This window comes from Toxorhynchites rutilus, chromosome 3, assembly GCF_029784135.1.
Source record: "Toxorhynchites rutilus septentrionalis strain SRP chromosome 3, ASM2978413v1, whole genome shotgun sequence".
NCBI classification, from domain to species: domain Eukaryota; kingdom Metazoa; phylum Arthropoda; class Insecta; order Diptera; family Culicidae; genus Toxorhynchites; species Toxorhynchites rutilus.
In genome coordinates, this window is record NC_073746.1 from 94437154 (window position 1) to 94463095 (window position 25942).

At 40.7% G+C, this 25942-nt stretch overlaps 2 protein-coding genes across 4 annotated transcripts in view; both read right to left on the reverse strand.

The window, feature by feature from the left end:
• Nucleotides 1–367: 367 nt before the first annotated feature.
• On the reverse strand, nt 368–1803 carry LOC129776897 (cytochrome c oxidase subunit 4 isoform 1, mitochondrial-like). The gene is made up of 3 exons (XM_055782829.1): nt 1693–1803; nt 1019–1242; nt 368–828 (listed from the first exon to the last, which is right to left on the reverse strand). The coding sequence occupies exons 2-3, from the start codon at nt 1223–1225 to the stop codon at nt 502–504; spliced, it is 534 nt and encodes a 177-aa protein (XP_055638804.1). The 5' UTR covers nt 1226–1242; nt 1693–1803; the 3' UTR covers nt 368–501.
• Nucleotides 1804–12824: 11021 nt separating this feature from the next.
• The window catches only part of LOC129777342 (developmental protein eyes absent), a 97497-nt gene continuing 84379 nt past the window's right edge, over nt 12825–25942 (reverse strand). For all 3 annotated transcript variants that reach the window (XM_055783568.1, XM_055783569.1, XM_055783567.1), the window contains 5 exons: nt 23810–25085; nt 23553–23748; nt 14144–14258; nt 13834–14078; nt 12825–13756 (listed from right to left, as the gene is read on the reverse strand). In XM_055783568.1, the coding sequence (XP_055639543.1) occupies nt 13575–13756; nt 13834–14078; nt 14144–14258; nt 23553–23748; nt 23810–25085 (2014 nt within the window). In that variant the 3' untranslated portion in view covers nt 12825–13574. The remainder of the gene's footprint in view (nt 13757–13833; nt 14079–14143; nt 14259–23552; nt 23749–23809; nt 25086–25942) is intronic.

Here is a 25942-nt window from a genome sequence, read left to right on the forward strand (position 1 = left end):
GAGAAACATGTTATTTGCAAGTGGTTGAAAAATATTGCACGAGAATTGTGTCTGAAAATAATGTGATAGTACTAAAAATTTTATAGTAAAAGGTAATTTCAAAAATTTTTAGAAGATCGATCAATAACTGTTCTGCGATTGGACCCATAAACGTGCACTTAGTAAGAAAATGTGGATGTGATAACGAAAAATAATTTTTTGGGCGGGACGAAGTTTGCCGGGTCAGCTAGTAAAATATAAATACTTACCTACCTTCATGTGAACGGGTTGTAAATCGTTACACAGAAAAGAAAACAATACTAATATGTAAATTTCCCTGAACCAAGGTTTTCTCAACAATCGTGACACGAGAAAAACAAACCAACTCTCTAGTTATCCGAATTAAGTTTAATGCTTTAGCTTCCCTCGAATAGATTTCATGTCTCGTAAGACAGCCTCCCAGCCGTTTTGGACAATTATAATACACAATTATCAACTAACATTCCGTCGCCAACAAATAGTTTACTTCCACTTGTTGTTCTCGTAGTCCCATTTGGATGAAAGACCGGTGATGGGGTTAACGCCGAGGTCCAACATACGCTTGAGTTGAGCCTTTTGGTGCTCTTCGTCGAAAGTAACCGGCAACGGATCGTACACAAATGCCTTCATCATCAGCATCAAGCCAAGACTCATGGACATGGCAATCAGTCCAAACCCGAGACAGATTTTCCACTCTCCGGTCGGATACTTCATCTCGGAGAAAGTTTGACAGAACGATGCCCGGTAGAGGGCTTTCTTCTCCTGCATAGACAGCTTCTTCCAATCACCCTTCTCCTTCTCGCGAAGGGCCTGCGAATGAAATGAATGTTAGATTTTTTGTTTATAAAATGAAAACTGAACCGAGAGTAGCAGCGTGATAACATCTACATCAACAGTTTTGAAAACAAAAAATATTATCGAGCATTCGCTGTTTACGATATCAATCGATACTAAAAGGGGAAGAACCCCTTTTGTTGACTCATAAACCCAGCACACTCACCAAAACATCGGGTGTTGCTTCTTTGAACCGGATTGCTGGCATCGGGTAGTCAACACGGTCAGCATACACCGGCATTCCGTTCCAGCCATGACCAACGACCTCTCGCTTGCCAATCTTCTGGAGAATCATCTCGTGGTTATGGCGGACACCAATTTTGGTGCGCAGAGCATTGCGTAGCACCACGGTAGCCAAATTGACGTTGGCCATCTCTATTTGTTTAGGTTCTGTGGAGGAATAATATTATCGTTCAATACAATGAAACCGTACCAAAGAAAATACTTCAAATGACAAGTTACAAGCCAAGGTAAAATTGTTCTGCGATTGCTGCGCTCGGGTAGAAAATTGTTATGTAACCCTAGAAGAAAACTATTGCCCTAGACAAATTCACTTTGTAATATTTCCAATCATTCATGTCGACCATTGGAAACCAAACATTTTTCATTTATAATTCCAGGAATTCAGGACGATAATATAAAGTAAAAATATAGAATTTAGGCACTCCTAACCATGAAATTTAAGTGCAACACCTTGTTTGGGTTACATTATCTGTGTAATATTACATTCGTAATCTAAAACCAAACAGACTTAAACGATAATTCAACTGAATTTCAAAAGCAAAAAATGAGATTTGGCTTTTAGTCATAATGATAAAGCATACTGTAAAATAGACTTACCTGTACAAAATTTACGATCGACTCTGAAATGCAGGATGAAAACCAACACTTTTACGGAGCAGCAAGCTGAAGAAAACTGCAAAAGATTTCAGCTGTCACATAGGACAGTGGTTAGAAAAATCACCATGCGAGCGACATCTGCGGCCCAGCATGGATAATACCGAATGGTTCGAAAAGTGTGTCTTTGCTAGATTAGCAACGTAAACCTACACTGAGAGAAGTAATTGGTATGTATTACAAACTTTTTAGTCATTAATACCAATTTGTTAGTCTTTTTTAGCTGTACTAATTATCGGAACATTCTACGCGAGCAAATGGTTAATACAACTGTCAAAATATATAGCAGAATATCGGCTCAACGACGATCCTGCTTCCAGGATTTCGTGCCGACGCAATCTTTTTTGTAATCGGGTTGCATTCGTATTCTTATTGTAATATAATATATACTTATACTGTAAAAAAATATTACAAAAAAAAAGATTTAATGTTAAAAACCTTTGTACCTCAAAAGACCTGCCCTTCGACATTTTTATTATATATTTATTAAAAATTATTTTGACATATAGCGACATATGGACGGGGTTTTGCCAAAACGAACAGAGCGCCAAAAACATTATTTGGAGATAATTCAATTTGAAGTTTGGGCTCCTACTGAAAGACTGTGTCGGATCAAATCAATCATTTTACTGCTCACGTGCTACAAATAAGATAAACAGGATGTCAAACATAATAGTACTTTTCATGCTGTAAGCACACACCGTCGTCAATTTTTGATTTAGAACCTTTAGAAATATGAAAAAAACAAAATTATGTTTCTGCTTGACACGCAAAACTTCGTTCTTTTTGCAATCAGAGCGAGCCAAGCACTATTAACATAATATCATTACACAACATATTAGTATTTTGCAATGGCTCTTGACTAAATTTCATAAATTGTGTATATATATATATATATATATATATATATATATATATATATATATATATATATATATATATATATATATATATATATATATATATATATATATATATATATATATATATATATATATATATATATATATATATATATTAGGCTGTCAAAAAAGTCCTACGGTATTTCCGCGAGGTGTCGTTGTAAGCGCGTAGTTCTATCTAGTTGTATTCATTGTATTGATTGTGTATACTATAGCTTGTTGGAAAGGTATTTGCGCGCTATAATATAGTCCTTGACAGTGTTTTGTTTGGTTAAGTCGTTCGTGAGTTATAGTGTCGCAAATATGGAGCAAAATAAAGAGAAAATCCGACATATTTTACAGTACTACTATGACAAAGGCAAAAATGCATCTCAAGCTGCCAATAAAATTTGTGCAGTTTATGGACCCGATACAGTTTCCATTTCCACCGCACAACGATGGTTTCAACGTTTTCGTTCTGGTGTAGAGGTCGTCGAAGATGCGCCACGCTCCGGAAGGCCTGTCGTCGAAAATTGCGACAAAATCGCTGAATTAGCCGAGAAAGACCGGCATAGTAGCAGCCGTAGTATCGGCCAAGAGCTGGGGATAAGTCATCAAACCGTTATAAACCATTTGAAAAAGCTTGGATTCACAAAGAAGCTCGATGTATGGGTGCCACACACGTTGACGCAAAAAAACATCTTTGACCGTATCAACGCATGTGAATCGCTGCTGAATCGCAACAAAATCGACCCGTTTCTGAAGCGGATGGTGACTGGCGATGAAAAGTGGGTCACTTACGACAACGTGAAGCGCCCGCTGAAGCGGCTCAGATGGTGGCCAAGCCCTCATTAGCGGCCAGGAAGGTTCTGCTGTGTGTTTGGTGGGATTGTCAAGGAATAATCTATTATGAGCTGCTTCCCTATGGCCAAACGCTCAATTCGGACCTGTACTGCCAACAACTGGACCGCTTGAAGGTAGCACTCATGAAGAAGAGGCCATCTTTGATAAACAGAGGCCGCATTGTCTTCCATCAGGACAACGCCAGGCCACACACTTCTTTGGTGATGCGCCAGAAGCTCCGGGAGCTCGGATGGGAGGTTCTTTTGCATCCGCCGTAAAGTCCGGACCTTGCACCAAGTGACTACCACCTGTTTTTGTCCATGGCGAACGAACAAGGTAGTCATAAGTTAGCCACAAAAGAGGCCTGTGAAAATTGGCTATCCAAGTTTTTTTTTGCCAATAAGGAAGCGAGCTTCTATAACAGGGGTATTATGAAGTTGGCATCTCGTTGGGAACAAGTCATCGAACAAAACGCCGCAAATTTGACTTAAAACAGATGATTGCAACTAATTTTATGAACAAATGAAAATTAAAAAAAATTCCGCAGGACTTTTTTGACAGCCTTATATATATGTGATGTCTGTCTGTCTGTCTGATTCTGACTCGGAAACTACTGAACCGATCGACATGAAAATTGGTATGTAGGGGTTTTTGGGGCCGGGGAAGGTTTTCGTGATATTTTGAGACCCCTCCCCCCTCTCTAAGGGGGGGCTGCCATACAAATGAAACACAAATTTCTGAATTACTCGGAAATTAACCAAGCAAACGAAACCAAAGTTGGCATGTGGAGGTTTTAGGATGCAATAAATGTTTCTATGGTGATAAGATACTCCTTCCCCCTCTCTTAGTGGGGGCTGCCATACAAATGAAACACAATTTTTTGCATTACTCGGAAATTAAACAATCAAACGAAACCCAAGTTGGCATGCGAAAGTTTTAGGGTGCAATAAATGTTTCTATGATGGTTAGACAGTCCTTCCCGCACTCAAAGGGGGGGCTGCCATACAAATGAAACACAAATTTCTGCATTACTCGAGAATTAATCAAGCAAATGAAACCAAATTTGGCATGTGGAGGTTTTAGGATGCAATAAATGTTTCTATGGTGATAAGATACTCCTTCCCCCTCTCTTAGTGGGGGCTGCCATACAAATGAAACACAATTTTTTGCATTACTCGGAAATTAAACAATCAAACGAAACCAAAGTTGGCATGCGAAAGTTTTAGGGTGCAATAAATGTTTCTATGATGGTTAGACAGTCCTTCCCCCACTCAAAGGGGGGGCTTCCATACAAATGAAACACAAATTTTTGCATTACCCGAGAATTAATCAAGCAAATTAAACCAAATTAGGCATATGGAAACCTAGGTAGTGCGGACTGAATCAAAACGGCTGTCAAAAAAGATCCAATTGAAATGTCAAAAGAGATCCAACGATCAGGAGTGTTATTTTTCTTATGATAATCAACACTATAAAAAAGGTATTGTTATCAAATGCAAAAATAATTAAACTTATAAAATGAACGAACTTCATTTTTCCGTCAATTGTTTAATTGGCCATTGCATCTCTGAAAGAGAATCTCATATTGCAAGGTATCAGAACTTGACCGAATATCAACAAACTACAAATAACGCTTAGTTCACTCCAACATGCTCCGCCAACGGATTGGATGATAGTTTTTGCTGTACAAGGACAGCACACCAGTTCAATTAAAGACAGAGTGTACGCAACAGCAGCAAATTTGAAGCAGAATTTAAGAAGAAATTTAAGTGCTTGTATAATTTCATGTATATTTCTATAGTATTAAGTAAAATACAATGTACATAGTTATAGTAGTTTAAGTGTGTGTTGTGTTTTGTCTCCGATGAAACGAGTCCCTCAATCTGCTACAGTGATGTGAATTTCCATGCGAATGGAAAATCCCCGCTGCATCACTGCAATGAAGGCAGTCTGCATCGTGCCCACGGGGGGATTTTGGGTTCTCACGCAGGGCAATCCGCATAAAGGCTGCTTTGGTATCTCGCAGCGGGATTAAGTAGCAATTTTCACAGTCCACTGCATTAAGACGTTATCAAAATAATCCTGAAAATGTGTATGAAAGGTTTGCTACACTTTTGGTTTCCAATAATTCAAACATCGTACTTACTCCACTGATACGCGAATCCTTATTCGGAACTAGTTTGTCGTCTCCGCAAAAATCGACCCAGTGCGTCTGTAAATACGTTTCCGAAGCTATAAGAGCTAACGCGAACATTTTCACTCGTATTCGGGCAGCCTTTCACTGAGCAACGCATTTTTAATGTCCACTTTCCCTGATATAATATTTCTCCGAACGAAATAAAAACAAACGAAGTGACAGTCACGTAAATGTTTACTCCTGCGATTTGAAAACATTCGATGAAAAGTGGAACGAAGAGTTGCCAGATGATTTTTAAAAAAAGGCTGTAAAAATATGAGAAATTCTGTTAAAAATGTGGAAATGTCTGTAAAAGTGTGCGGATCTGTAGAAATCTCTTTTAATGTTAATTTTTCCAGATTCATTGATACTTTGTACATCGCGATGCACGTGAGATTGTCTTTTGTATATTATTGTATATTTTGTATATGTACATCTTTTATATATACAGCCATTCCCCATGCCAAACCGATATAGTGGTTCTCAGATTTCAATGAAAAGTGGTAGTTTTGTTCTTTATCGCAAAACATTAAACCCTTTTTTTTTCGTTAGGGTGACCATTTCCATTTTAGGGTGGTCCAAAAAATCATTTTTCCCCAGTTTTTCCCAAAACTGACTTTTTTCAAAAAATCATAACTTTTGGATCACTGAACCGATTTAGATTATCGACATATCTAATTGAAGCCAATGAGCTAGCTTTTCATTAAAATGTAACATATTGAAATTGTAAGGAAAGAAAAGGATTTTGTTTTCGTAATTATCGATTGTATTTTTTTTAATTTTGAACTAGAGGGCGCTATATATTTTTTATACTTTTCTTGAAAGCTGCGGATGTTATACATAACATATCTCGATTTCAGAGATGCTACTTTTTTCGTTATTGAGATATGATTTTTTAAAGTTAACCGAAAAATCATTTTTCCTCTTGAGAACCACTTTATTGGCATGAGATGGCTGACAGACCTGTAATGCGACACGTTTAATTGGACATTTTTACCACTAATTGGACGTTTTTGCAAACATCAAGTTCGGGCCCTAAATTATGGTCCCAAATTGAAAGTCCCAACTAGGCGTCGACACTGTATTACCCTCATCGCCAATGTCTAATTACAAGTCAAAATCGCCTCCAATGCGACACTGAGTGGTGCCTCAGCATGTCGCATTAAATGTGAATAACTGTATATACACATACTAGCTCACCCGGCGAACTTCGTCCCGGGTCAGCTACTAAATGTAATATATGTCATATCATTATTGTTTTGATATGAATTCTATAGAACGAATTTCGAAACTTTTCCTCATCATAACATTTTTCTGTGGGCAGAATACCACAAATACAATAAAATGAAGACAGCTCAAAAGGGACCTTTCCTTCATCGGATTTGCGGATAAGCAACACATTTAGCAAAATATAGGAATGCGTTGTATTGCCTGAAAATCCAGTTCCACTTTCGAACAAAGATCAACTTCGCTAGCGCAAATATTGAATGGACTAAACACGCTTATCATTAGGTAATTTTCGGTCATATGGGAATTCATTTTTCCGAATTTTCCGACATTCCTTCTGAGTTTTCCGGAAACTTTCCGATTTTGCTCTCCACTATATTGATCAACGGGGAGAGACGAATACAACAAAATAAAGAGGTCTAAAATCGGATCATCCCTTCTTCGAGGCTCGCTTACGAACAGATTTGGCCTCCCATTTTCATTTATATAGATATATATAGGCTAACAGTGCGAGGTTGAAGAGATGCTCAAGGACTGGGATAAAACGGTCTCCGTTTTCGCTCGGATGTAGTCAATCTTTTTTTTCCAATTCATTTATTTGTAAGGCTCAATCGCATGAGCTTTGCGGAGCCACTAATTCATGATTTGTTTTTACATAATTTCAACTTAAATCTATGTTTAGTAGGTTTCGACCGATTACTCGCGGTTTACTCGAGGTTAGAGGGGCAACAATATGTAGTCAATCTTAATATTACTCAAAGATGTGTGCTCCGCCGCAGTGCTACCCCTGTACGGAGTACTGCGCCGAAAAGTATGCACATCGCGCTGGTGTGATCGAAGAGCAGTATGAATTTCATGTCGTCAATAGACGACGCTCGTAACGAAAGGGTTAAGGCTTTGAGAATCAACTCATTGTCGTTTGCTCAAAAGGATACCCCTCTAGGAGAGTCATTTTTAAGGAAATTAGCGACGCACATGTTGCACCGTACGTTTGCTAAAAAATGATTCGCTTGAGGGCTGCAGCGCTAAATCGGTTTACTTGGTTTGTCGTCGGCTGTTCTTGAAATTCTCGGTAAATTACAATCTGTTAAGTTTTACCAATCTCATCGATAGTTCTCATAAGTTCTCGACTCTGTTTCCTCACTGTCATGAAATTTTGAAGTATAGTATAGATACATTTAATGCAATTTTTCAGTCATCGTGAAGAATCGTATTGTCTGTTCCGCCTGCAATGCAATGAAAAACACTGACGTATACAATTTATTGTTACCAAACAAAACACCAACAGAATGCAAAAGATACTGAAGTACTGTCATCCGCCACTGAGCGATACTATGCTCACGACATCACTGCAATGCGACCTATTTTGCGCACGTAATCACTGTGGTGACACCGGCAGTTAGGCTCTAGTTTGCGCACATAACGACTTTGGTTACGCCGGACGACAAAGTGTTTATGAATTACTCAAGGTCAATAGAGGTCAATAGAGGTCTAACGTCATGTGTATTCATATAAACTAAATATAAAAACTTTTTATGTATTAAAACTATGGAAAAATGTAATACGATGAGTCAAATATCTTAGATGTGATAAATAGAGTCTCTCATTTTTCAAAAACCTGTGAAATATTGTTGTATCCAAAAAGTCTGCAACAAAAATAAAAAGTATTTTACAGATATGTCTGTAAATTTACTAACATATCCGTTAATCTGGCATCTCTGGTGGTCTGAGAATTTATTGCAAGAAATCGCTTGAAAAAATCCATAAATTTGTTTGAAAATGAAGTGGATTGAGTCCGCACCACTTAGATGGAAACTTTAGGGTGCAATGAATGTTTCTATGGTGGTTAGATACCCCTCCCCCCTCTCTTAGGGGTGGCTGCCATACAAATAAAACACAAATTTCTGCATTACTCGAGAATTAATCAAGTAAAGGGGCCGGACGAAGTTTGCCGGGTTAGCTAGTATATATATATATATATATATATATATATATATATATATATATATATATATATATATATATATATATATATATATATATATATATATATATATATATATATATATATATATATATATATATATACCCACTTTTGTTGTTTATGACAAAATAATATATTGATAAATGATAATAAATTGATTTAAGAATACATTACACTTGGTTCTTCGCTGTGGTTGAACGAAATTTTGAAAAATGAGATCAGCTCTCACACACTTCATTGCAACCCTTAGGCTGTCTTGTTCGCAAGATCTCGACGAGATCTGATTCCAGGAGCTGTCCGAAACAGAAAAATCTGTTAAAGATTCGGATCTGCCTTCTTGGAGAAAACGATCACTGTCGTTCGATGCTATATTGTGGGTTTATGGTTCGCTTTGATTGAATGTAATTTCCTTTTTTTTACAGTCTGCTACAAATAATTTTCCTTTTGGAGCTGTTGTCAATTGTCCGAATGACATTTATAGTCAGTTTATAGTCGATAGATTATAATTTTCTGCATCCAATGGTGTAAGTAACTGAATTTTGAAAAAAAAAGGGAATTGGTTCGTTTTGGCAGAACCCCGACCATGTAATGGTGCGGTGTCAGATTTTCTAAAATGGAGATATATTTCTTTTTAATTATAAAAGAAAAGTAAAGTGTATCAATTATAATTCAATACTTCAATATAATTCACTCAGCCACTCACACACATACTAAAAGAACGTTCAGCAAACTTTCAAAATATCCATTCATTCATTCATTCATTAAGAATTGATTCAGATGCAACTTCAAACTGATTACTAAGCCAACGGTAGTCCTACGTCTACCTTGCGTTGATATCACAGATATAACTCTAGGTTGGTAAAGGTTGGTTCCCACTATGACCGGGGGGATTTTCATCATACAAATTTCTGCCGATTTGCAATGTGATCACGCGTATTCTAGAGCTTGCCACTCCAGAATACAAGGTGAAGATACAAGGTCAAGGTGTGTTATTCGGCATAGAAATCTGAATTAGGTACTATTATTAAAATGACGCAAGTAATACCTACGTTGAGAAGGTAAAAGATCCACTGGGAACGTTAGTGCCATCCAAGAAGGTTGGTAAACGATAAGACTAAGCGTACCATTGGTAATTCGCGTACCTGCCGGCATGACATAGATCCCATTCGTGGTCCAGTAACCCCTATCCTTATCTGCCCGTGGTGCCGGTTAGGGTTCGAGTAACCATAGTGAAGATTGGGTGGATTGCCCGTCAATAACATAAGACACCCGCGCTCACCACGGTACCACCTACGACGACTGCAGGAGCCGAACGTTGCTGCAACATACCTGAAGCTGCGTTACCGGGGGTGGACGAACTGGATGATGGACGATGAATGCTGAAACACCTTGAAAGCAGCAATTAGCAGCACAGCAGAGACCGTCGTCGAGTATGAATAACGAGAACAAGAACGAATGGTTTGACGACGAGTGCCGAGCGCTCCTGTACGAGAATTCAGCACGTGCAGCCATGCTGCAACGAGCGACTTGACTTGATGGAGCTACTTTATCGTTCTCGAGAATCGTGGAAGTTCTTCAAGAAACTAAACGCCTCGCACAAAGGCTTTGTGCCGCAGGCCGAAATGTGCAGGGACAAGAAAGGAGGCATCTTGAGGAACGAATGCGAGGTGATCGAAAGGTGGAGGCAGCACTACGATGAACACCTGAACAGCGTGCAGACAGGAGACCATGACGGCGTTGAGGACCGGTGCAGTGAACAACGAAGACGAACCACCCCCGACGATGGGTGAAGTTAAGGTGGCCATTAATCAGCTCAAGAACCACAAAGCAGCTGGTAAAGATGGCCTCGTAGCGGAACTCTTCAAGGGAGGTCCGGTAAACTTGTAGAGTGTATGCACCGGTTGATAGTCAGGATCTGGGATACAGACTCGCCAGAGAAAATCCCTGACTATTTCGCGGACTTTTTCAGCAGCGTGCACAACAGTGACTCTCCCTGTTTTTCAGCGGCTGGTCGAAATATTCCATCGTTTGACATAAGCCTTCCGCAATTAACTTTCACTCCAAATGACGTAGCTGCCGTTTTGAAAAAACTTGACGCTTCCAAAGGTGCCGGTACAGATTGTCTATCTCCAGTATTTCTCAAGGAATGTGCTGATACGTTAAAAACTCCGATCAACCTAATCTTCAACCGCTCCCTGCGCGGCAAAGGTTTCCAGAGGTGTGGAAGAAAGCATCGATCACTCCAATCCACAAATCTGGTAGTGTTCACGCCATTTGCAACTACCGAGGAATACTAGGGATACTATACTGCATCGCCAAAGTTTTTGAAGAACTCGTCCACGGGAATCTCTTCAATGCTGTTCGTCCACTCATAACTGATGCTCAACACGGTTTCGTAAAAAAGGTAGGAAGGTATTGTATTATAGAGACTTTAAACTTTTGCAGTTCATTCGTCTCTAGCCTTGAGAAAGGCCCTTTGAAAACTCTACTCTACTTTACTCCAGCGCTACCACCTCCGCCCTCTTGCCTTGAGAAAGGCACTCGATCCCTCGCCGTCCAGCCCGTCCAGCAACGATGTTGTCCAGTCGGTGTCCACACAAAGAATGTGTCGTAAAAAAAAGGTCAACCGTTTCTAATCTGATGAACTATATGAGCGTTTTGTCAGAAACCGTAGAAAGCCGCACTAGTCAAGTCAGGTATATGCTATTTACTTTGATTTCTCTAAAGCTTTTGATAAAGTTCCTCACGAACCGGCTATCGAGAAACTCAAACACATTGGACTTCCTGAATGGATAACTGAGTGGCTCAGATCGTACCTAACCGACAGAAAAGCTTTCGTTAAAGTTGGAAGTGCTCGTTCCCGTACATTCCGTATTACATCTGGCGTCCCACAAGGCAGCGTTCTTGGGCCGTTGATTTTCATTGTCTTCGTCATTAGAGATCTCGGCGTTATTTTCGACACTAAACTGAAGTTTATTGAACACATCAACACCGTCATCGGAAAAGGATACGCTGTCTTAGGGTTTATCCGGCGGAACTCGCAGTCCTTCCGGGACCCGTACACGCTGAAGGCTTTGTACAGCTCAATGGTACGAAGTGTCTCTGAATACGCAGCATGCGTGTGGGCTCCCTACCATACAATGCATATCGTCAGGATTGAAAAAGTGCAACGCTGTTTTATCCGCTACGCCTTAAGGCAACTGCCATGGAATGATCCCACTCATCTTCCTGATTACGAGACTCGCTGTATGCTCATCGACTTGGAAACTCTGTCGGCAAGAAGGACGAAAATTCATCGTTTGTTTGTCTTCGATTTGTTGTCCGGAAACATCGACTGTGCGCAGTTAATAAACGAGATACGTTTCTATGCTTCCACCAGACAGCTCCGCGGAAGACAACTATTGGCGATACGGCAACATAGAACCTCGTACGGGTAGAATTGTCCCTTGACCAGCTGCTTCCGTGCATTCAACGAAGTTGGATGTCACTTCGATTTTAATATGTCCAAATGTGTTTTCAAACGTAGAATTAAGAATATTAGGTAGTTTATAAGATTGGTCAGTCTGTGAGATCTGTCTAAGACGAAGTAAAGTAAATAATAGTAGAGCGGTGTACATTGGTTATACTCCACTATGTAATTAAACATCAAAGAAATGTTAGAAATGTACTTTAACAAAATCATTAGTTAGTGAGAAATTTAAAATAAATGGTGGGGTGATACGTACAGTTGCCAGTGGTAGTATGACGGGCAGTGAAAAGTCCATTTATTTTGTGTATGCCTCGCGTCTATAAGCGGAAATGACTTGCGTTCAAAAGCGGAAATCAAATCGCAAATCACTTGTGAAACATTTGACCGATAATTTCGAAATACAGTATGTTAAGTTCTGGAAAATATATGTTTTCAGGGATGTAATTCGTTGGAATGTCATCTAAGTGGGACACAACATGTCTTTTTCATTGACCATTGAGGCTTATAAATAATTGGTTTTATTCTTTTGCATGGTTAAGTATTGTAAACATTGCCGTAGATGTAATAATAATGATATTTTGATTTAATTCGATTGGTTTTATATACAGATGGCTTACGGTTCTATAACACAATAATATAAAAATAAACATTACTTTCATACAAATGATAATACCTGTTTTATGCAAAGATAATCAATCATTGACTATTTGATATTTGAATTGTGAAGAAGTTAGTTCATAAAATACACCCCGACAGGATCGAGTACTCGTTATTTACAATTCAGCTAAAGTCGGAATTAGCCTAGTTTGTTGAGAATCCGCGAGAAAGATTGATATTTGCACTGGGATTAACATGCGAACTAAACTCAGTTAGTCCTAGCATTAGTTGTTTGTCGTTTTTTGAGCGTTTATACCCACAGATCGCAAAAGTGAATTTCAATATAAAAATATAACTAAATGCTATGCAAATCGACCTGTTGCGAGACGCGAGCGTTGCAAACCTTTACGGAAGATTCATCATTTTGGCTTTAAGAGTCTCACTTGCAATATTTTTACACGTTTACTGTACTGAATTTAAATATGCTTTACACACTATTTCACTTACAATCTACCACTTAAAAGAAAAACTGTCTTTTTTTACGGTGTGTTTAAAGATAGAGCTTACGCTGCCTAATTTCACTAGAGTTTCGTTTGCATCTACAACAACAACGACGATGACGAGCTTAACGAGGTTTGGTGAGCAGCTTCATAAGAATCCCATCTCCAGGGCGGTATGCAGCGACCGGATGTCGCTGTGACTCGATATCCGCCAGAAGGGGAAGTTCAGATTTTTGGCAGCGCTTTCCTCGTCCTGGCCATCGCCCACAACCACGTACGTGCTCTTGCGGCCGAATCGGGTCACAATTCGTTCGAAGCATGATTCTTTGCCTGTTTTTTTTTTCGAGCGGGGAATGAAACGGTTAATGTTTGAAATTATCTTCTTGGATGAAAACTTATGTACATACCTATTTTGTTTGCACTGTAGATGTTTTCTATTGGAAATATTTGTCCTAACCCATAAAGCAGCACTTTGGCTAGGGCCGGAACTAGCTGGGTCGTTGTCACCAACACGTTCACACAGTTTTCCCTTTGCGCAATCATGTTCAAACATTTGAGTGTGAGACTGTGCCAGCTGTCAGTTTCGAAATCGATGTCCGATCGAACCTGCAGCCAGTGTTCACGCTTTTGGGGCCCCAAAAGACCTCCGACGCTGGAAAAAAATTAAGAAAATGAAAATTTAGTAACATGAAAACACAAACAACCCATGAATCATACTTATTTCGGTAGGTGTTGTACGTGTCCTTGATTTTCCGATAGCGGAAAGCTAGCTTTCGCATCCAATCGACGCCTCCGCGGACACCATTCGGAAGACAAATATTAGGTGGAGCTCCTGCAATGTGAAAGTTGAGAGAAAATAGAAATGAATAAGGAATTCTACCACGAAGAGACAGTCCGCAAATATTTGCTTTGGACGGCTATCTTTATTGACGTAGGAACACGTCTCTCATTTCTCTACCGGAATGTAAGTTCAAAGTTTCGGATATGGAAACAATAACAAGATTTTTAGCGTTTATACCTCTTGGACGGCTGAACAGAGTGATACAATAATCACTTCATTCGGAATACACGTAAGCCAACAAAAATTATAGGATATTTTTTAAAGATGTTAATGAGTGAATAAAACCAAAAATAAAACCAAACAATCAAACATTCTTAGATGTTCCGGCTTTTTTCTTCGCAACGAAGAAATATTTAGATGAAGATTAAAATTTTTGGATATTTTATCATACAATTTGACACATTCCAGATGAAAGTTCTCTTGAACAATTATCATGCCTTCCATGGTTTTAATATTCAGTCGTTCTTATTTATCTCATTCATTAAAATAACTTTAATTCTTGTCCACTCATCAAACAAAATCTTTCAACATATCTGAACATGAAATGTTTCACTAATGCTACTTTAAATCTGACTTTGGATTGGACTTTAATTCTAATTGTGCCAAATCAGAAAACAGGACACGTTTTTATGAAACAGAAATAGAACAAGAATACAATTTAAATTTATCGAGTATTAAAAAGCTATTCGCAATAGTTTTTCAAATTGGCTTTTTTCATGGCTAGAGGCGAGTGAACTGAGAAATTGTAAAGTCTTCATAGTTCAAACCATGATCATCATCATTCAAATCTGTTGATAACAGCGTTATACACTGGTGGCTTTATTTAACAATACTGATGCTTAACCTATTGACAACGGTTCTTTTATACCCTAGTGGTTGTTATGCAGTTGTTATTTACATCATGCATAGTAACCGTTGTTGCTATAAAACTTATATGAACCAAACCTAGGAAACTAACTGGAAATCATAGCCTACCAAGGTTTTCAACACCCCCTCTCAGTTGTTTCCTTCTAAGCCTAGCTTACTTCTTAAAGCATTGAAAGTTAGGTTGGGTAGCGACTTCGTGAGAATGTCTGCTAGTTGCTTCTGGGTTGGGATGTATATTATCTTAATCTTATTATCAGCAACTGTATTCCGGATAAAATGATATTTAACGTCAATGTGTTTGACTCGCCTTGTTTCTTCTCGTTCAGCCATCGCAATCGCTCCTTGGTTGTCTTCATAAATCGGTACCGGAAACAGTAGTCCATCTTGTTGGAGGTCGGAAATCAAACCAGTCAACCAGATCGTCTCACTTACGCAGGAACTCATGGCAATGTACTCTGCTTCAGTAGAAGACATCGCTACTGTAGGCTGTTTCTTTGATGACCAGGCAACAATGTTCCCGTGAACCTTCAGCAAAAATCCGGAAACTCACTTGCGGTCTGATTCATCACTTGCAAAGTCTGCATCAACGTAGGCAGATTCTGTCGCTTCCTTCGGTAAACTAATCCCAATTGCTTCGTTGCTTGTAGATATCGTAGGACTCGTTTTGCATGTTTCCCATGCTCATCTCCAGCAGCGTCCTGGAACCTTGCCAAATATCCAACGATGAAACATATGTCCGGTCGTGAACCCATCATGATATACATTAAGCTACCGATGAGCTCACGGTAAGGGTGTGCACATTTTGTATCTTCCCGCTTCAACTGCAGTCTTGATTCGGCAGGCGTATCAACAGGATTGCAGTTTTCCATGGCGAAACGCGAAAGTATTTTATCGATCTGTCCTGTCTGAGACAGCCTCGTCGTTCCACGACCCAGATCCCTGTTGATATTGATTCCAAGAAAGTGGTGTAGCTGCTTCATATCTGTCATCTCGAATTCTCGCATTAGCTTGTTCTTCACACGTTCTATATCGTCTTCATTCCCAGCAGCAATCAGAAGGTCGTCTACATATACCACGATGTATATCTTACTGTCCCCACGAGCTCGAACATACAAGCAATAATCGTGCTTTGATCGCGTGAATCCAAAGGTGATCAGGAACTCGTTGAAACGGCTGTTCCAACACCTAGATGATTGCTTCAGACCGTAAAGCGATCGATGCAGCAAGCAAACTTCATCAGAACGCTGCTCTACCCCCTCTGGACACCGCATGTATACCTTCTCTGTGAGAATACCATTCAGAAAAGCCGTCTTGACATCTAGCTGGTGAATCATCATTTTGTTCGTCGTTGCTAATGCCAGCAAAGTCCGAATTGTAGTCAACCGCGCCACAGGTGCAAATGTTTCCTCGAAATCAACGTGTCTCTTTTGTGCGTACCCCTTCGCTACCAACCTAGCCTTGTAGCGTATAGGCCGACCATCAGCATCCGTCTTCACGTTGAACACCCATTTGCACGGTACGGGTTGAACGTCAGCAGGGCGTTTAACCACGGTCCAAGTTTGGTTTTTGCGTAGCGCCATCAGTTCGTCTTGGATTGCTTGCCTCCATTCACGCTCGTTCGGATGATCTTCAACATCAGAGTAACATTCCGGAACCTGTAGGGAATTTACACCAGCAGAAAGGGCTCTAAATGGAATATAATCGGAAAACCAACCTGGTCTCTTGCACTCTCGACCACTAGACCTCGGAACATCAGCACTAGGTTCGTTCCTTCCTGATTGTGGCGAGAGTGCTGTTGCGCCTTCCTTGTCGACTTCTTCCTTTTCAGCATTGGAGCCGCCTTCTCGAACATCATCATGAGCGTCCACAGTCGTGTTCACAATTTTCTGTTGTCTTTCGATTTCTCTCTCTTGTTCGGGAATTGGTGATACCTCCTCCGGAATAATCAATCCAGAATCGACGCCATCGCCTTTGAATGGAAATGCTGCTTCGTTGCATCGGACATCGCGAGCCACAAACATTTTTCGCGATTACTGATCCCAGAGACGATATCCTGTTGGTGCGTATCCTACCATAACGCACTTTCGTCCGGTTGGATCCAGTTTACCTCTTTTCTGCTTGGGTATCTAGGAAAACGCTTGACATCCGAACACTCTCTGCTTAGTGACATCTGGCTTCTCTCCATGCCACCGTTCCGCAGGCGTTTGGTTACCTCTAATCGCTTCAGTTGGGCTTCGATTGGTAATATACACTGCATTCAGGACCGCTTCTCCCAAGAGATATTTTGGTGCATTCGACTCCAACAGCATTGCTCTCATCTTTTCGACAATGGTGCGGTTGAAACGTTCCGCCACACCATTTTGTTGAGGTGAGTATCCCACCGTTGACTCTACTTGAATTCCCTTCTTCTCGTAGTAGGCCAGCTGCTCCTTTGAGAAATACTCGCGTCCAAGATCACACCGCAGGTTTGCTATTTTCGTTCCGAATTTAGCCGTCACCATCGCTTCGTAAACCTTGAAATAATCGTGAACTTGATCCTTTCTCTTTAGCAGGTAAACAACTCCGAAATGCGTGTAATCGTCCACGAACGTAAACCATCCGTTGTTGGTGGGGTGATTTGCCCACACACATCCGTGTGTACACGCTCCAGTGGTCTTCGTGTCTGGGGTCCCGTGCCGTTGAACGGTTGCCTTACCATATTGGCTTCAACGCATGCATTACAAAATTCGGAATCGCCTTGGACATCGTCCAGTCCATTCACCATTTTGGAATTCTTCAGCTTGAGCAAATTCTTGTAACTAAGATGACCATAACGCTTATGCCAAAGCTGCAGCTCCGCGTTGCTATCGGCCGCTAAAGCCGATCCATTGGGTAAACTATTCATCCGCAAGTAAAAGAGATTATCCTTCAACGTCGCAACACCGATGGTTTCGTCATCTTTTGTCAATATTGCACGATCAGGCTTGAATTCGACGTGCACTCCCGCTTTCATAAGTCTCACCAGCGATAGCAGATTGTACTTCAGATTCCTTACGAACAATACGTTTCCGAAGGACAAAGTATATCGATTTCCTCCGACATTCAACTTGCCCTTCACAGTGCCTTCCTTATTGGCTACCAGCACCTCACCATCCTTCGCACTGTCGATGTGAATCGGCACGTGTAGTTCGTGAATATCTTGGAAATATTCTTCGTTGCTGACCATATGACAGCTTGCACCCGAATCCAGCACCCACTCGATTTCGTGCTTGTCATTTGACACCTTTGCACCGGAAACAAGAGCCACTTCCTTGTCAACTGGAGTCTTCGCTACTTGAGCTTTATCGGAACGATTTTTCATCTTGAGACAGGCAAACTTTTTATGCCCAACCTCTCCACAAAAGTAGCATTTACCGGGGAATTTCACTGATTTTTCACCACGCTTGTTTCGGGATTTGGCCGCCAACACTATTCCATCAGAGCCATTTGCAGCACTCGAACCAGATTCTCTTCCAGAACGCTTTTGTTCCTCCGCTAGAAGGCGTGCTTTGACGGTCTCAAGCTTGAGTTGTTGATCGTCCAAATTTTCCATCGCCGTGGTAACCGCATCGTAACTAGGTGGTAACGAAATAAACAACTGGCTCACCATGTCGAGTTCCGTTACCGTAGCGCCTGCGTCTTTCAGCTGTCTTCCCAGCTCGTCGAATCGTCGGAAATGATCAGCCAGAGACGTTCCCTCCTCCATTCGCAACAAAACCATCGACCGCCGGATGTACGTCTGGGCAGCAAAACCTTTCTTCGCAAAAGTATTTTCCAATGACGTCCACATCTCTCTTGCTGTCTTCTTGTCGCGAATATACTCCAAATGGCTGTCCGCAATATACGCTACCAGAAGTGCTTTTGCTTTTTCGTCCTTCTCCAGAAATGCCACTTCCGCTTCCTGCTCCTCAGGGGGATCATTCGTGATGGCTTCTTTTACATCGTGCGCTGAAAGTTGAGTCTCCACTCGGAACTTCCACATATCGTAGCCTTCACCGGCAAACTGCACGATTCCTGCTTTCCTCGCACTGGGCATTCTGGAACGACTGTTGCACTTTTCACTTTACTTTCAGGTATGGTGTGACTGGGCCCATAACCTGTTGATAACAGCGTTATACACTGGTGGCTTTATTTAACAATACTGATGCTTAACCTATTGACAACGGTTCTTTTATACCCTAGTGGTTGTTATGCAGTTGTTATTTACATCATGCATAGTAACCGTTGTTGCTATGAAACTTATATGAAACAAACCTAGGAAACTAAGTGGAAATCATAGCCTACCAAGGTTTTCAACAAAATCACACTTACTCCAGCTACCAGACAGCAGTCTTTCTCAACGTTGATGTCAGACACAGCTGTTTTGCTGGATAGAGAGGAAGAATGGAAGACAGGTATCGCACATAGTGATGCATGTTTGGTGGAGATACCACGTCGATCTTCATGCAGTGTGATGGAGAGTGTTTCTGTATTTTTGCATCACATTATTTTTGCAACTGTGCTGGAGTGCAAGTTTAAAACTTCGAAGATGAGAGCGTAACATTTGCGGTGCAAGGATTTGGGCATTGGTACCTCTTTGTCAGCCAAAAGATGTGGTATGACAATAACTTTCGGAAGATAAAAGGTGTATGAGCGATGTTTGTTACTTATTGACCCGATTTTTCCATAGCTCAAAAACTGCTTTGAAAGCAAACTATTTATATCACAAAAAAAAACCCTGTCAGCGGGTTATGCATGTCGTTGGATGCCCGTGAAAGCTGTATAAATATTGTGCTCATTTTCGTCGACCTAAGTTTCTATTTTAAAACCGTGTTGAACGAACGTGCAAAAATTTTCGCCTCAAAAAACATTCTCAGAATATGCCCGAAGTAAGCATAGTTCAGAGCTTGCACAAGAAATGCAGAAGTGTAATATTAAAAATATGACTAATATCCACAAAACAGTATGAAAACCAACACGGAACGGGTTTTCATACCATTATGACAAGATTGGTTGTATATGATTGAATCGCACGTACGAATTGTTGATTTTATGCTGGAAGAGAGCGTCTTCAAATTTAGGAGCGAGTTCGGATTCATTGGTGTAATGATGATGATGTTCTGAATTATAGAAAATTTCTCAGACTCTCAAACTTCTTCTGTTAATTCGCCTCAAGCCAATTTGGCCGAGTCGGAAAACTAAACTAAACACTCGGCCTTGACAAAGGCAATTTGGAATGCATCGCTGGAGCTGCCATCTGGCCGCTAGCAAGATGACTGATTAATCGTGAATGAATTATTGACGACTTTCCGATCGATCAGTCAATTTTCGTAAATTCGTTTGTTTCCGGGTTGAAGGTGGCATCAAAGTGCAGCGCTTTTGAGGACGGATTTGTAAAGAAGCTATTTTTCAGCAGCGTTAGCTGCGTTTTTTTGTGGAAAACTGCAGGTAAAAATTTGTTCCGCAGCAGTTGCCGTCGATGCCGCTATCCCACACTGTGTTAATTTGAAAATCTACTCAAATTAGTATCACAGTGACTTTCAACACTTTTGTCTGGTTCGTCACTTTTACCTTCCATTTTAGAAGAATGTCGGGAGTGAGAATTGAACTCGTGATCTTTAGCGTGAGAAGTATGGATGTTAACACTACGCCAGATCGCCTCCATTTTTTACTGCTTCGCGAAACTCTCGCGCACTGACAAGAATCGATAAATAAATGCATTCACAGAGTAAGCATTTATTTATCGGTTCTTGTCAATGCTACCAAATGTTTGAACAATGTTAGAGTTTCATTCTTCAATTACTATAATGTTTGTTTTTCACCGTTTATAATTCCTCGATTAATAATGCGGTAGTTTCTTGGACACTAGCCTTATTTTTTACTAGCCGCGAACAAGTTTGACTCCAAGTTCAAATCATAAGATCATTTAAAAAAAATTGCAAAGAGATAATTTTTTTTCTTGAAACTCAAAATAAAAAATAAATAAATAAATAAAAATAAAATGCTATTCAAACCACAAAAATCTGTATTTAAGCAGCAGGCAGCTCGGAAATCTACTTAGTTATGATTGCGATGTGCATGGAGCATATTCTCGCTGCGCTCCCTCTGACCATTCCCGTTTCTCTTTCGCTTCCGATCTGAATGCACCTTCTAGTGAAAAACGATGTTTGGATAAGAATTCGTGATAGTTTACGAGCGAATTGTGCCAAAAGCGATGAGTCAAAAGTTTCACCACGTCGAAGAGACCGCATTATTTCGCTTATACACAATTTTGGGTGGCATATGATGCACCTAACTGGCATATACATACAAAAGTGGAGCTGTTATACAAAATAGTTTGGATGAATATACAACTTATGAATGTATCTAGTACGACTATTATCATACGTATATACAAGTTATCACAAACAATTCAAAAAAGACGAATGGCGGAAAATATTCGTGAGATTATTATTATTTTTACAACTTCACGAATCGCCTTTCGTATATATGAGAACATTTGTGTTTCTAGAAATAGAATTCATTCTATAAAGAAATGAAGAAAACTGCTCCGAAGGGATTCGATCTTTGGTTGTTTGGATTATCGAGCTTCAGTTATCTCGCACGGCACGGTAATATAATTCAAGAGCAGTTAAAGCTCGTACATATAAAACGGAAGAGATGGTCCTGGACCCCCAACACCTCCGGAACCCCGTGGAGAGTATGCCAAAGCGTTGTCAGTTGGTCATCGAGACCAAAGGAGGTCATATTGACTATTAGTTTATTGTTTTATTATTCAAAAAAGAACATTAATGAGATTTTTTTAAATATCATACCATAAAAGTACCCATTTAGGAACAAAAGACATTTTTGGTTTTCTGAAAAATAAATCAACGATCCTGGAATGCCAAAATGGTCTACTAACAACCTACTTTTACGTAGAATTAACTGGAATACCGAAAAGTTTAAAAAATTCGTCGGATTGTATCCAAGACACGACCGCTTAGGACATAGGACTACGCAATCTTTTTTTTGACGTAGGATTACATCTTACATTAAGAGTGTCAAATCAGAAAACAGGTCACGTTGTTATGAAATAAAGTTAACGTTAACTATTTTTACTGCGAACGGATTTAAACGATTTGCATACCGATCGAATCGGAAATTTTCTAAGATTTGTTTCATATGCTATACATTACAATCATATAGTCTGTATATGGTTTAAATTGATGAAAATTGGAGGCATTCCCATTTTCCCATACACTTGTTCTGTCCATTTGTGTGCTTTCACGAACAGAGCTGTCAATAACGGGCAACTTATGCAGCCGCTAGAATAGCAACAACGAAGGGGAGGATTCTCAGAATCTTTCTATGCCCGAAACAACAAAGGTCGCTTAGTCAGCTCGTTTTGTGTTTTATGTTTCCCCTCGAGCTGTGAACGCTAGCGAATATTTCACTTGAAGTGCATCTGGCATTGCAATTAACACAACCATCCAAGCGTGCATCTGTTAGACGCATGTTAGATGCTTGTTGGATTGCAATGCACGGAAGATGCCTCTCGTTAAATACTTAGTGCAATGCGTGCATACGACATATGACCAATTAGTGTATTGTGTATTAAATGATTCTACAAAACCACGCAAGCCATTAAACCTTTTTAGAGTCCCCGGAACTTTTTACTAAAGAATTATTTATGAAATTTCGACGTATTCGCAAATAATGAGAAGATGACAAGATAATGAGAATTTTCCTCAGAGGAGATGCAATACTTATACGCTAGCGACAGCTTACTCACTGTGCAAGGGTGGAGTTTACTTCGCAAATATTCTCTTTTCGCTGTCCTATTTCTATTCTAGCGGCTGCATAAGTTGCCCGTTATAGACAGCTTTGTTCGGGAAAACACACAAATGGACAGAACAAATGTATGGGGAAATGGGAATGCTTCCAATTTTCATTAATTTTAAACCAGACTATGGGATTGTAATGTAAAGCATATCAAACATACCTTAGAAAATTTCGGATTTGATTGGTATGCAAATCGCTAAAATCCGTTCGCAGCAAAAATAGTTTTTAACGTTAACTTTATTTCCCAAAAACGTGACCTGTTTTCTGATGTGGCACCCTTAATATAAGACGTAGTCCTACGTAAAAAAATTATATTGGAACACTTTGATTCCAAATGGGGAAGGATTTTCTTGCCTCCATCACTGTATGCACGAAAGAAGTTCTTTACTTGGTTGCACTTACGTGGACTTTTTCAGAAATCTTTCAAAATACTCATTCACTGAGAGTTCATTCAGATGCAACTTCAAAAAACAAATGATTACTAAACCAACGGTAGCCCTACGTCAACTTTGCAGTTATATCACAGATATACCCGCCTCTAGTTTTTTTTTGTTGGTAAAATGGAAAATAAAGAGGGTCTCGTGTATTTATATTTACCTTGTCCAGTTCCGGTGTGGAAGCCATCTGCAGGGAAATTGTAATTACTCAGATCCTGCCCGTTGTCGTCCGAGGACACATCGTCGATATGCACTTGGTCGCACTCCTCCAGGTCATTGAAAAAGAAGTACGAATCCGCCATGTTGAAAATAAGCTCCTCCATCCGGTACCCTAGCTGCATGTGGTGGTCTCGACTCTGAAATATGGCCAAATTCGGTCAAGGTCGATGAACGCAAGATGGGATGCGAGTCGCTTACCTTGTTATATTTTGCGGCATAGGTCCCCGTCAGTAGCGAGTGGAAAATTATTATGGTTTCGTCTAGATCCCACACAAAAATCCGTTCGGGAGCTTTCTCCGTGACACCAGATTCGCATGTTGAACTCCTTGTGGGACTGGGATGTGCGTGTCGACGCCCTCGTGCTCGTCCTGGCTTCCCGGTGGGTGTTGTTTTTGCTGCGGCTGCTGCCGCTGCCGCCGCTGCCACAGCAGCTGCGGAACCTGCCTGAATTGTGGGTGAAATGGATAGCGGGGATTGGGGCGAGTGGGAGTGCGCTAGCATCGTAGGCGTTGCCGCAGAATGCGCCTCGGAAGGGCTTTCCGCCGTCAGACCAGCCGGTACGTGGAAACTCTGACTCCCGCTCGATCCTGGCGAACTGACGTACGGTGGGTAGGTTGTGGTTTGGTAGTACGGAGAGTATGTTGGATCGTTGTAGTTGTAGTAGTCCTGCTGACTGGTGCCGAACTGTGCGAAGTTGTTGTAGCCATAGGATGAGTAGATTTGTGCTGAGTTGTTGTTGGCAGCCGCTGCCGCATAGCTGGACGGAAGATATGTATTTGGAGACGGAATTTTCGACGAAGTTCTCGTCTGATACGGCGAGCCGTACGATGAGTATGTGAAGGGAGCGTACTGTTGCATGTTGTACGCGTAAGGGTAGTATTCGGACTTCTCGTACGAATTAGCAGTGCTCTGTAGTGCATCCAGGTTGTTGGGATTGGCACAAAACAGTGAGGTATCGAGATGGGTTGAACCTACCGGCAGATTACCGGCGGAGATGGCTGCGTCCAGTCCGGGACTGCGAATTTCCGACTTGACTGTACCGTCGGTCAGCCAGTGAGACATTCCAAGCTCTGACGGACCCAGTCCAGCTGTCAATGCGCCTCCACTACTACCACTCAGACCGATACCTCCGCTGTTGATTGCACTGGACGAACAAATTTCATCTAGTGAACTGCCTGTGGTACCGGCACTACTGCTACCGCCCGATGTAATCGTTGAAGTAGCGCCTCCGTTCAGCCGTGAAGCTCCACCAGTTCCCGAGGAGGAACTGTGACCCGAGCCTGCGTGATATGGCAAACTCAATCCGTTATGGGCTGTGGAACCACCGAACGAACGATAATTATTGTTCAAAAGTGGGTACGAAGTTGCGGAATGCGAAGCCGTGGGATAGTGCAGCGTTGAACCACTCGGTGGCAGACAGCTATCAGCCGATGTTCCCGAGCTTAGGCTTGATACTGACGCGGAGTTATAATTCCTGGAAGAGTAGAACAGAAGACAAAGGTTTTAGTTAAAAGAAATACACAGAGCACATATTAAATGGCGAGGAAATTTCATCGAAATATATATATATATATATATATATATATATTGTTCGTTACCGGTGCGCAATACTGGAGTCAAATTTCGTCATTACTCATTCTTATAAGGAATAAGTCAAAACCAGCTCACGAACAACCAAGGTTGAACTAAATTATTGTATATGAATAATGACACACGGTGGCGTCAGAACTGGTGCATGATTTATTACCAGCCAACGGGGAAAATATGATAAAGCCAAAAGTTCTCGGTACCACTTGTGGCCATCCACAAGTGAACGGAGTACTCTCAGGGCTGAAGGTCGCTCGAAAAAACAAACCCCATTAATTTTATTGAAATTTCACACTTTCTTCCTAATTACTCGAAGGTCGGCGCTCGAGCGTTTGTCATGTTTTCGGCTTCGAACGGTTTGAAAAATGTAGCCCAATTACGTTTATGGCTTGTTTTACTTTCCCTTTCAACGGGGACAGAAAAATATAAACCCGTGATGGTGGCAATTCGAAACCAGACAGACTGGCAGCGGAGAACAAAGTGCAAAGCAAGTTTCGTGAATTGATTGAAAATTGAACCCCGCGTTTGGTCAGTCGATACCGGGAGATCTTATCCAAGCGACCGTGACATTTAGAACTCAATATTTGTCACACTTGAAGGGGGGAAAAGAGTAGAAGTGGGCCAAATAAGCGTTTGACACTGTACAAACCTAGAATTGAGAAACAAAATACTGAATCAACTTGAGAATGGCAACAATTTTATGTACACCTCACCAATCACTTATTTAAATTAGACACCTTTGAA

Bases quoted from the DNA above. Each gene is read 5' to 3' on its own strand.
- LOC129776897 (XM_055782829.1), bottom strand. From the start codon at position 1,225: ATGGCCAACGTCAATTTGGCTACCGTGGTGCTACGCAATGCTCTGCGC. The intron at 829-1,018 runs GTGAGTGTGCTG...TTTCATTCGCAG, and splicing joins AAGCAACACCCGATGTTTTG to GCCCTTCGCGAGAAGGAGAA.